The 12,598-nt window shown below is 45.0% G+C and overlaps 1 protein-coding gene across 2 annotated transcripts in view; it reads left to right on the top strand.

Moving 5' to 3' along the window:
- HTT (huntingtin) overlaps positions 1–12,598 on the top strand; it is a 164,828-nt gene that overhangs the window by 116,546 nt on the left and 35,684 nt on the right. For both annotated transcript variants that reach the window (XM_073012553.1, XM_073012554.1), the window contains 6 exons: positions 3,456–3,663; positions 7,673–7,814; positions 10,127–10,306; positions 10,438–10,614; positions 10,907–10,983; positions 12,349–12,487. In XM_073012553.1, the coding sequence (XP_072868654.1) occupies positions 3,456–3,663; positions 7,673–7,814; positions 10,127–10,306; positions 10,438–10,614; positions 10,907–10,983; positions 12,349–12,487 (923 nt within the window). The remainder of the gene's footprint in view (positions 1–3,455; positions 3,664–7,672; positions 7,815–10,126; positions 10,307–10,437; positions 10,615–10,906; positions 10,984–12,348; positions 12,488–12,598) is intronic.

Raw genomic sequence — 12,598 nt, 5'->3', positions numbered from 1 at the left:
GGGACCCTGGGTTCCTTGTAACATCCCAGCGGAACAGGGGACCTTCTGTCCTGTTCCCAAGCTCAACCTCATCCTCCTGCCAGCTTCCCAACCCCTCTTATGTCTGCTTTCTCACGCTACATCCTTCTGGATTCTCTGGAATTGAATTTTGCCTTTGATGCTTATTTAAAAATATCCATTGCAGACCAGGTATGGTGGCTCACACCTGTAATCCTGTGCACTTTGGGAAGCCAAGGCAGGCAGATTGCTTGAGCCCAGGAGTTTGAGATTAGCCTGAGCAACATGGTGAAATCCTGTTTATAGAGAATACAAACAGGGCATGGTGGCGCACACCTATACTCCCAGCTAGACAGGAGGATCGACTGAGCCCTGGAGGCCAAAGCTGCAGTGGGCTGTGATCGTGCCACTGTACTCCAGTCTGGGCAACTGAGTGAGACCCTGTCTTAAAAAAAAAAAAAAAAAAAATCTATTGCGTACTTCACCACAGTGAAACGTGTGTCTTATCTTTCCTTTCCGGCCTGTAGCTGCTCTTTTGCACTTATAGCCGCACTAAGTCAACCTTAAATTAAAAGCAAACCAGCACTTCCTGTGCTCTCCTGCTTCCTTCATGAGGGTCCCTCCCTCTGTGTACACTCCATTCTCATTGCCCCTGGTGGTTTGTTTCCCACTTGGTTCTCAAGCCGTGGCAGCCTGCCTCTTATCATCTTTACTAAAAAGTCCTTTGCAGAGGCTGCCTGTGTTCTTTCTTTCTCGGCCCCTCTCATCCTGGGCCCCCCAACTTGATTCTGTGGGGCTGCCCTCTCCTCACTCAGTAGCTTGCAGGGTCTTCTCTGTCTAGCCACTTAATTGGTTGTGTTCCCCGAGTTGCTGTCCGTGGTCTCTCGTCACTGTTTTCTCCGTGTCTCTGCCTCTCTCCTCGGCCTTGGTAGGTCTCTCCCCTTTGTGACCCTGGCTGTTGCTCTCGTGGACAACTTTCTCTTGCTGGTCCGCGTAGTCCTGGCATCCAGCTTCTCAACATGGGGCTTGTCCTGCCAGTACCTCAGACTTACGCTGAAAATTGAACTAGCACCACTGTCACTCTCCAGGACCTCTTCTTGTTAATTAGGTCATTAGGGATGTTCAAAATCCCAGCATCATTGTCCATTCGTCCTCCCGCCAGCCCAGGGACCCTGACCTTACCTCCTCCTCTCCATCTACCGGGAGGTGGCTCTCAGAGTCTGTCTCATCTTCCACCCGAACTTCCCTACAGACTCCCCGCTGCCGCCCCAGGGGCTGAGCACTTCCTCTGTGCCTCGTGCAGCGCTGAGCCCTTTACCTGGGTTCTCCTGTTTGCTCCTTATTGCAACCCTGCGGACAGATACTGCTCTTAATTCCATCTTAAACCTGAGGAAGCTGAGGCCCCAGGTAAGGTGCATCCAAGGTCACTCAGGTAGTAAACTGTAGAGCCATGATCCGAACCAGGCAGTCTGATTCGGAGCCTGTGTTGACACTCAGCCACCTAGAACACAGCTCAGATTGTGGGTTTCTATTATGTGTTCAAAACCGCCACATCCCAGGTCTGTCCCTGCACGTGCCCTGTGGCCTGGCTGTATCTTCTTGAAGGCAGCGCATGCGTCTTCACTCAAGGGGCCCATGCAGGAAAGAGGGCCCCACAGAAGGACGAGGCCAGTGCACAATGGGCTGGAGGGGACGATGCTGACTGTGAAGCAAGTGTAGAGAAATCCCAGGAAACCTGGAGGAACCAGAGACAGGGCATTAGAACTCATCGTTGTGACCTGGTCTGTATTCTCTGAGTGTGCTGCTGCTTTTAGCTCGCTTCCTTAGTCTCAGGTTGTAGTTTAAGGCATTGTGGAGCCCTAAAAAGCCTCTACTCTGTTTTTGCCTGTTTCGGGACCCTTTCACTTCGGGGATGTGTTGAATTTTTTTTTTTTTTTTTTTAATTTTTTGAGATAGAGTCTTGCTCCATTGCCTAGGCTGGAGTGCAATGGCACAATCTTGGCCCACTGCAGCCCCTGCCTCCTGGGTTCAAGCAATTCTTATGCCTCTGCCTCCCAAGTACCTGGGATTACAGGCACCCGCCACCACGCCTGACCAATTTTTATATTTTTAGTGGAGACAGGGTTTTGCCATGTTGGCCAAGCTGGTCTCAAACTCCTGACCTCAAGTGATCCACCCACCTCGGCCTCCCAAAGTGCTGGGATTATAGGCATGAGCCACCATGCCTGGCCTGAAATTTAATCAGAAGTAAAATTTTGATCCCAACAATGATGCTAGGAGGCCCAGATCTGGGGGAGAGGGCGACCTTGGCCAGATGGGCCTTTCTCTGTTTCCCAAGTCTTGCTGCCTCTCCCTGCTGTGCTTTGCAGCCTGTGCATGTCTCTGTGCCTCTGATCTTGTTTATCCAAAGGAGAGGATAGAATCACGTCATGGCTCCTGGAGCCCTGAGAAGGATGCTGTGGAGAAACTTGCAGGTAGAATCTAACTGAGTGTGTGGCTGAGGTGCCAGCATTGTGTGTGGGGAGGCTGACCGCTTGGCCTGCCCAGGCCCAGGATGCTCCATGGCCAGGCACAGAGGCAACTTGGCTGTCAGGTGTCAGGAACCTGCAAAGAGCACACAGCCTGGACTGCAGGGCACTGCCCATGTTCTTCCAGCACCTGTCCTGCTTGCTCACCTGGCCTCTTACAGCATTTCTGTCCCTCAGTTCTTAGCAAGCCCAGGAGCTGTTCAGGTTGGCAGGTGCCGAGTGCTGTTCCTGCCTGTGTAGCTATGGCTCAGTCCTGTGGGGGGCCCCGCTGTGGCCTGAGTGCAGTGATTCGAGGTGCCAAGTGTTCCCTGACTCCTTCTGCAGGAGCTGTGTTCAGACTTTCACAGCTCTTGGCTTGGAGCTTCTGGAGGGCTTGGCATTGCTAGCCAGTGCAGGGGTGGACAGTGGGAGAGGAGGAATGCTAGCTTTCTTGACCTGTCCATTAAATAAATGGGATATTGGCCGGACACGGTGGCTCACGCCTGAATCCCAGCACTTTGGGAGGCTGAGGCGGGTGGATCATGAAGTCAGGAGTTCGAGACCAGCCTGGCCAACATGGGGAAACCCCCTCTATTCTAAAAATACAAAAATCAGCTGGGCGTGGTGGCAGACACCTGTAATCCTAGCTACTCGGGAGACTGAAGCAGGAGAATAGGTTGAAACCAGAAGGCGGAGGTTGCAGTGAGCCAAGATCACGCCACTGTACTCCCACCTGGGCAACAAGAGTGAAACGCCATCTCAAAAAAAAAAAAGCAGAATGTCTGTTTCTGCTTAGAAAAGTCAGAATTTTCTAAATGCCAGGTGCTTTGAATGTATAAGTATGGGAAACGACTCAGCCTGTTTCATTTTTATGTAAAATCTCCACGTAGCCATGTGGCACTGGACCGAGATGAAAGCAAAGACATTTCTCCTTCTTAACTTTGTTTCTAGGAATGTTCCGGAGAATCACAGCAGCTGCCACTAGACTGTTCCGCAGTGATGGCTGTGGCGGCAGTTTCTACACCCTGGACAGCTTGAATTTGCGGGCTCGTTCCATGATCACCACCCACCCGGCCCTGGTGCTGCTCTGGTGTCAGATCCTGCTGCTTGTCAACCACACCGACTACCGCTGGTGGGCAGAAGTGCAGCAGACCCCAAAGTAGGTTCATAATGCCCACAGCCCAGGGCGCTGGCCCAGCACTCTGTCCTGAGACTCCCAGTAACCTGAGATTGGGCCACCGTTAAAGCATTTTCATTTTCCATTTTTTGTGAGGGCTTGTAAAATTTCTGCTGCATATTAATATTCCTTTCATGGACAGCATATTGTAGAGACAAACATGCGGTCCAGCTAAAGGCATTCAGAATAGCAATTGCTTTCTAAATGTGATTTTCTTTGGCAAGTTCTTTGACACCATTCCATCTTGTGGGATATGCTTGTCATGCTTTGTGGCTCCTACTAAGTTCTAGTCCTTCAACTGGTTCCATAGCCAGACATGTTGCAATGTCTTAACTTCATTATAAATTAAATGTGGTTCTGGTTATTCTTAGATAATGGAGTAACGATTTAGCAAATTTCAAAACCTCTTGGAAATATTATTTGACCATTCAAAAAGACTTACTAAGTCTCTCATTATGGGTGGCCCTCTTTTTGTAAAAGGTTTTCAGGCTTAAGCTCCATTTCTAGGTGCTCCAACACTCTGTTATTTGTATACATGTGGAAATAAACGCTGTGACATCCCCGCCCTAGCTGAATCCTCAGCACAGTGTTTCTGGAAGGCTCAAGATCCCACAATGGGGAAAAGAAGTTCCAGAGAGAAAAGAGGGCAGGTGCTGCCGTGCCTCTCTGCTCAGTATGGATACTGGGCCATGTGTGGCCAGGGCTCGCAGTAGGGCCAGTTCATGGCACTCAGCTGGAAAGTCCACTGTTGGCGGGCATTCTTAACCATCCACTCTGTGCCTTATGTAGTGGGGTGTGGCATCCAAGTATTTGAAATACTTGGAGGATGTCTTAGGCCTGTTAGGATGACTGAGCACTGTGGGAGCAGGAGACAGAAAGTCAGTGTCTCCTAGTTCTGTGCTGCTTTAACGTGCAGAGAAATCAGCCGCGGATGCAGCAGATCACTCCTTTTCTGACAGGCCTGCTCACTCTGATGTTATATCAGAAAGCTCTGAATCTGGGAATTGTGTTCCCTGAATTGGAATAACAGAAATGCTTAGATGATCAGTGTTTAAAAGAAATAAACCAAAGGTAAATTTAGTTTGGAATTCAGCAAGCGTCTTCATTCAGCCCTCTGAGGGCAAACTACAGCTTTTCATAAATGTAGGTAAATTCTCTGTTTCTTGACCCCCTCTGACCCAGTTTTCCTTTATAACCTTCTGTATTGTTCCATTATCCTGAAATAACACTAATAGATTAGGCTGGGTGTGGTGGCTCATGCCTATAATCCCAGCACTTTGGGAGGCCAAGGCAGGAGGATCACCTGAGGCCAGGACTTCGAGACCAGCCCAGCCTGGCCAACATGGTGAAACCTTGTCTCTACTGAAAATAACAAAAATTAGCCAAGCATGGTGACAGGTGCCTGTAGTCCCAGCTACTCAGAAGGCTGAGGCAGGAGAATCGCTTGAACCCAGGAGCAAAGGTTGCAGTGAGCTGAGATCGCGCCACTGCACTCTAGGCTGGGTGACAGAGTGAGACTCCATCTCAAAAAAAAAAAAAAAAATTAATGGATCAATGGATTTTTAACCTAATAGTTAAATTCAAAAAATATCATTCTTTAATGGTAAAGGTAAAATTAAGAGAAGATAATATGTAACAAGCATTTTAGTATGTGAGTATCTAAGGTCTCCCTGTGGTGGAAGGAAAAAATAAATCCCCATAAGTGTCCACGATGCCCATAGAGAGCAGAGCTGTTCTGGTTTAAACCCCCGCTCTTAGGACTGTGTTTTTCCAGCTGTGGGTGGTGGGAGATGAGTATCTTTTTATTTCCATGAGATGAGAAAAATGAATTACTAGAAGTATGAAACACAAAACACAGCTGCTCTTTTTTTATCTGGACTCAGCAGCTATAAAATTGCTCTATCCAGTTGCAGAAGTTCCTGCTGCTTACCCTTGACGCCCCCTCGGTTAGTGTGCATCTCCTTTCAGGCTGGCTCCCAGGTGGGAGCTGGCTCCAGGCGACACTGGGTGCTCTGCTCCAGGAGGTCCTTGTGTGGGCCCTGCCCAGGCCTAACCCCTCTCTTATGGACTCTGTCACCGTGGGTTTGATTCACTCAATCTGTCTTACCTTTTGGTGAGCTGTTAGAGTCCTGCCTATACTTCAGCACTTGTGGGTGTGTTGTGGTACACATGACATGTTGGTCACTTCCCAGCTCATCTTGTTCTGAGTCACCCTGGATTTGGTACGTTCATTCGCCACTAGTAGCTGGCGGTATATGGCCTGCGATTTGGGGGACTTGTGCTGCTACAAATTGGGGCTGAATTTGAGTTGACACTGGCCCTTCTTTATGTCTACTGCTAATATTTGAATTGCAAATGCTGCCTCTTCTCTTTCAGAGGCTCATTACCCTATAGCTGTATTATTGCAAAGTACATAATTACAGCTTGAGTGTAAGTCACGCTGGGCTGGCAGGACAGCCGACTGAGAAAGGGCAAGTTTCCTGTTAGTTTTCACATTGACACATAATTTACAATACAGTAAAATGTACTTTTGTATCAACTGTAGTCAGTAACAGCCCCCTCCCCCAACCATATCAAGATATAGAGCAGTGCTGTCGCTTCAGATAGTTCTCTCTTCCTCTGCCATGTCCTGCCCTCCCCAGGTCTAACCACCAATCCGTGCTCTATTCAGCCCATTGCAGAAGGGCATAGAAATAGAATCTACAAGCTGGGTGTGGTGGCTCATGCCTGTAATCTCAGTGCTTTGAGAGGCTGAAGTGGGAGGATCACTTGAGGCCAGGAGTTCGAGACTAGCCTGGGCTGCCTAGCAAGACCCCATCCCCAGAAAAAAAAAGTTTGAAAATTACAAGCACGTCCCTGTAGTTCCAGCTGCTTGGGAAACTGAGGCGGGAGGATCACTTGAGCTCAGGAGTTTGAGGTTACAGTGAGCTATGATTGTGCCACTGTGCTCCAGCCTGGGTGACACAGCAAGACCTTGTCTTTGGGAAAAAAATTAAGAAAGAGATGGAACCATGCAGTGTGCAGCCTTTTGAGTCTGGCCCCTTTCAGTGAGCGGTGTCCAAAGTTCCGTCACACGTTGCACACACGTTGGTGGCTGGCTTCTTGTGACTGCTGAGCATTATATGGCTGGGCTGTAGTTTGCTTTCACTTCACCAGTTGGGAAACAGAGAAAAGGTAGTTTTTTAAAAGTTTAAATCTGTAGAATTTTGGTTTTTACCGATTCTCTTCTAAATCCTGAGGGATTACAGGAAAAGTTGTTGTATTTCAGAATATTCTTAGCTTGATGTGACCTCTCACCCCGTTAAGGCCCTTTGCTGCAATGGGAAGGACGTCGTCCTCGGTCAGACCCTGAAGGTCAGAGGGGCACTTTGGGAGTGTGTCAACATTTTAACTGTATGGACGAGAGCCAAGAGTCTCAAGGTTTAGAATTCCCACCTATTCAAAAAGAAAAAATAATAATAATAAAGTGAGAAGAAGTCAATGTAAAGTGAAATAACCTGTTAGTGGGGAAGAAGTGTTTTTAAACAATTTCCATAACATACCCTGAACGTGTTTAGAGTGGTGATGTTTCACTGGGAAACGAACAGTAAAACATGAAAGCAGGGAGATTTTCTTTCTGGCAGTTGGCAAGTTTCATGGCAGATGGGGAATTTGAAAAGCAATTGCTCAATTATCAAACATAGCCAGTGTGAGTTCTGAAATAAAGGTGCTGATTGAATGTGCAGCTTTATGGTGGATTTTGTCATTCAGGCAAGCATTTTAATTTTCTGCCTGTTAAATTCTGTTTTCTTTAGTTTTTCATATGTGGTTTATTGTAGCTTGGGAATAGATAACGGAGAGTATATATTACATATACAACATTCTGATATGGCAATATTTAAACCAACTTGTCTGTTTTAGAACTAGAATTAAACATAATCATCTTCAGTATTTTGCAAATAAGCTCACTGCCATCCAGAAACATTGTCAATGCATCTGTTGCTCCTTCTAGAAGACACAGTCTGTCCAGCACAAAGTTACTTAGTCCCCAGATGTCTGGAGAAGAGGAGGATTCTGACTTGGCAGCCAAACTTGGAATGTGCAATAGAGAAATAGTACGAAGAGGGGCTCTCATTCTCTTCTGTGATTATGTCGTAAGTTTGAAATGCCTGTAAACGGGATTGAGGGAGGTGGGGACCGGGAGAACATCCTGAGTAGATGACACTTGCCTGGACCCTCTGGAACCCAGACTGCCCGGTGTCCTGCCAGCTCCATCAACACTAAATCTGGAATGAATGTTTACTTCTGCTCTGACATATAATTGGAGACCGGGCCTGGCCTTCCAGTCACTGGATTCTAAGCTGGACTGTGAGAGTTGATGCAGCTGACTCATTTATCAAATGCCCAGCTATTGGCCTCACGCCTACATGATGCTGGGCATATTTGTTAATTCAAGGGAAGCAATGGAATAATAATAACTAATGATTTGAAAAACAAGATAAGTGCATTGACTGTAGTGGGGTTCTGATTTTAAATTTTTAAAAAAAGTAATACCAGGGGCAGTGGCTTATGCCTAAATTCCAGCAACTCAAGAGGCTGAGGTGGAAAGATCACTTGAGCCCAGGAGTTTGAGACAAGCCTGGGCTACGGTGTGAGACCCGCATCTCTAAAAAAATAAAAAATGAAAAATTATCCAAGTGTGGTGGCTCGTGCCTGCAATCACAGCTTCTTGAGAAGCTGAGGCCGGAGGATGGCTAGAGCGTGGGAGACCAACCTGGCAACACAGAGAAACCCTGCCCCTACCGAAAGAAAGAAAAATTAGCCTGGCATGGTGGTGCGTGCCTGTGGTCCCAGCTACCTGAGAGACTGAGAAGGGAGGATTGCTTGAGCCCAGAAGTTTGAGGCTGTGGTGAGCTGTGACTGTGTCACTGCACTCTAGCCTGGGTGACAAGGCGAGACCCCTGCTCTAAAAAAAATTTTTTAATTTGTAGAAAAGGTGTTAGATGTTCATTGACATATTTTATGATGGATTCCTGTTTAAATGCCATTCTCTTAAAAAAAAAAATAACTTGTAGGAGTTTTTAACCATAAAATTAGCATCACATGTTTACCATGGAGAATTTACAAAAAACAAACAGAGGAAAATAAAACCTCTGTAATCATACTACTCAGAGATAACTTGCTGTTAGATTTCGGTGTAGATCTAATACTTTTTCTGTATTTATATTAAAAATACTTAAAATATATACATTTCTTTGTTACAAACATGGTATCTTATAGATAGTGCTGTCACATAGCAAAGCAGTGTTAAATATTCTGAATCAGAAAAGGAAGCCCACTCTCCCACTGAAAGAGGTGTTATCCTAGAAACTTTTTCTGGTGATGGCAATTTGTTAATATTCACTTTTTGCTTTACATTCTGTATTGAAATAGTTTTTCTGTTTTGTTCTACTTTTAAGGATAATATAATTGTATCATGCTGTTTTTCACAGAAATGTAAGAAAAAAAGATATTAATTTTGTAAGTTAATAGAGGTTGAGCATCCCAAATCCAAAAATCTGAAATCCCAGATGCTCCAAATTCTGAAGCTTTTTGAGTGCTGACATTATGTTCAAAGGAAATGTTCATTGGAAGATTTCAGATTTTTGGATTTAGGGAGCTCAACAAGTAAGTATAATGCACATATTCCAAAACCTGAAAAAAATCCTACATTCAGAATACTTCTGATCCCAAACATTTCAGATAAGGGTTATTCAACCTGTACTGTCAGATGATCCCAAATGAGAAATATTAATCGTTAACCAAATGTCAAGGAATTGATCACATTTTACAGTTTCTGCCTAGGATTATGAATCAAGATGAAAAGGCTCTGCATGTTTAAAAATATGTATTTTTTTTTTCTTATAAATCTTAAATGTATTGACACTTAAGATTTATTTGATATGTGGGATCATTCATATTTTGGATTAAACAATTCTGTCAAGACTGTGGCAGTGATAGAGGATTTTTTTTCCTACTGAACTATCACAAAATTGGAAAAAGAGTAATTGGAGAACCCCACTGGCTTGGCCAGCTCGAAGCCCAGGAGGGGGCAGGCAGTGCTGTGGATGGGAGCGTCGCAGCACCACGCTGCCCCTCCTACCCACGGATCTCTGAGGCCTGCCTTTGTCCTTTGACCCTTGGCCATTTGTTAGTGTCTCTGAGAGCTGGACTGCTGTACCCTACCTCCCCAGGGGGGCCTGACTTCACACAGCCTCTGCTGCAGTGCATGGTTGGAGGTGACGGCCTTGGTAAATCCAGTTTCCTGCCTCCTCAATTATTTGTGCTCATACACTGTATATTTTTTAGTGAGGTTTATATTTGAGATGTGTTTTCTCCTTCTTACCCTTTCTGGCCTTTCTATGGATTAATACCTGGTTTCTTCTTGTGTACTTGAAAGTGAATCTCTCATCATATTTTTCCTTAGTGTCAGAACCTCCATGACTCCGAGCACTTAACGTGGCTCATTGTAAATCACATTCAAGATCTGATCAGCCTTTCCCACGAGCCTCCAGTACAGGACTTCATCAGTGCTGTTCATCGGAACTCCGCTGCCAGCGGCCTCTTCATCCAGGCAATTCAGTCTCGTTGTGAAAACCTTTCAACTGTACGTCTTCATCCTGCCAACTATTGCCAGTTGCAGTTTTCTCTGCCTTAAAAATGGAGTATTGAAATTTTTAACTTTAATTTCTGATTGGCAAAATAGTCATCTTTTGTTCTTTTCCTTCTCGCTGTTAGCCAACCACTCTGAAGAAAACTCTTCAGTGCTTGGAGGGGATCCATCTCAGCCAGTCGGGAGCTGTGCTCACGTTGTATGTGGACAGGCTGCTGTGCACCCCTTTCCGTGTGCTGGCTCGCATGGTCGACATCCTTGCTTGTCGCCGGGTAGAAATGCTTCTGGCTGCAAATTTACAGGTATTGGGAAAAGAAACCCTGATATTGATTTATATTGAAAATTTAGCAGGCCAAGCAAAACAGGTGGCTGCCTTTTTCCTCCATAGGTGTGGTCTTGACACGGTCACCGATAGAAACATGGAAATATCTGCAAACTTGCCATTCCTCGTGTGTCTGATCTGTTTCTTGAATTTTTTTCTAGTCTGTCCTTACTAGGATGAACTGTACACATCAGTTTATCCTTTTTAAATGAGCATGAGGTTATTTGGGTTGTTCAGTGTCACAAACACACTAATGTGTTTTTGTCTATTAGAGCAGCATGGCCCAGTTGCCAATGGAAGAACTCAACAGAATCCAGGAATACCTTCAGAGCAGCGGGCTCGCTCAGAGGTAATGCTGGAAACACAGGTCATCCTTGTGTTAGGATAACCCAGGATATAAAAGATAGAGATCTGTGCGGGAATAAATTCACAGGACAAGAAATTGATGTGCGTTATAGGTGGGTTTACTGCAGAAGTGCCATAATAGAAAGCTTCCTACTTTTAAAACAACCAGATCTCACTTTATATGGAGTAAAGGACAACCAGCAGAATCACGTCTACGACATGAGTGGAGGCAGTTTGCACTCCTGTTGGCTGTTTGAGAGGTAGTATTTAGAATGCCTGTATTCACTGTCCTGTGATGAGTGGGAAAATAGGTTATCAGCTTTATCTTAGCAAAATCAAAGCATATCATGTAATTGCTAAACAAGAGTTGGCAAATCTGAAAGACATTACTGAATCCTTGGCATGCAGGACTTACATCTGCATCCTGTTGCCATTTTATCTCTTCAAAGTATTTAATCACTTAGTTGTGTTTGCAAAGTCTTTTAGAAGCCTTTATCAGAAATCCTTACATCTCCTATGTGAGTGTATTTCCATGACTGCAAAATAAGTTAAACTTTTACCTTTTTTCTTCCCTTGGTGGGGGCGGAAATTGTGTGTGTGAAAGGGAAAGAGAGACAGCAGAGAAGGAGAATATAATTATGCTGTGTCCTTTGAGCTGAAATTGCAAAAAAGAAAAAAAACACACACAAAAATTATTATGCTTTGATTTCAGTCTTAAGAGTACCTTGTTGATGGTGTTTTTAAATGGGATTGGGCACAATTAGGTGGACAGTTTGGGACGATTTTTCGGTCTGTAGGGCCAAGCTGTTTTGTAATTTGCATTATAAAGTTGTCACTCTCATAGCAGATGGTGGCAGATAAACTATTATTACTTTTTGACCCTAGACTTAGTCTTCAGTCCAGATAAGGGAGATTAAAAGATTATAAATATCTTGTGCCAGATGAGGTGATTTTATTTTGAAATGACCATAAATTCCTATCAGTTGTCTTACTGGGATATTTGATAGTGGAGTTTGTGCATTTGAGTCTTAGATGATCTGTTTTACGTTTATTAACAAAGCCTTTATTAGCTTTTATACCATGTATGGACTGTTGCAATGTTTGAGTATAAATGAAATTTCTGGACAATATTAATGGAGTACAAACTGTGATACCTTAGAAGTAAACTAGGGCCTGTGTTTATATCATGACCTGTTTGAGTGTTGATGAGAAAATAGCTGTGAAGAAAAAGTTTTAAACAAGTTTCATTTTCCTTTAAGAAGCCACTAATAGTGCACCCTTAGGGTGTATATTTCTAGAATCCTAGTGTGCAGAGTTTAGACTAAGACTAAAAAATTGCACTGTAATTTCATTTTTGTTTGTATTTTAGACACCAGAGGCTCTATTCCCTGCTGGACAGGTTTCGTCTCTCCACCATGCAAGACTCACTTAGTCCCTCTCCCCCAGTCTCTTCCCACCCACTGGACGGGGATGGGCACGTGTCACTGGAAACAGTGAGTCCGGACAAAGTAAGTGTCCAGCGTGTCTGCATGCGAGGCACAGGGCACTGAGTGCCTCTGTCACCTGTGGCAGATACAGAGAGTGCAGAGGAGGTGCGGTGGACCCAAGGAGTGCTGGCG

The sequence above is a fragment of the Chlorocebus sabaeus genome, chromosome 27 (assembly GCF_047675955.1).
Source record: "Chlorocebus sabaeus isolate Y175 chromosome 27, mChlSab1.0.hap1, whole genome shotgun sequence".
Classification (NCBI taxonomy): Eukaryota; Metazoa; Chordata; class Mammalia; order Primates; family Cercopithecidae; genus Chlorocebus; species Chlorocebus sabaeus.
Note: the sequence above shows the minus strand (reverse complement) of the source record. Positions and strands in the feature narration are given on the sequence as shown.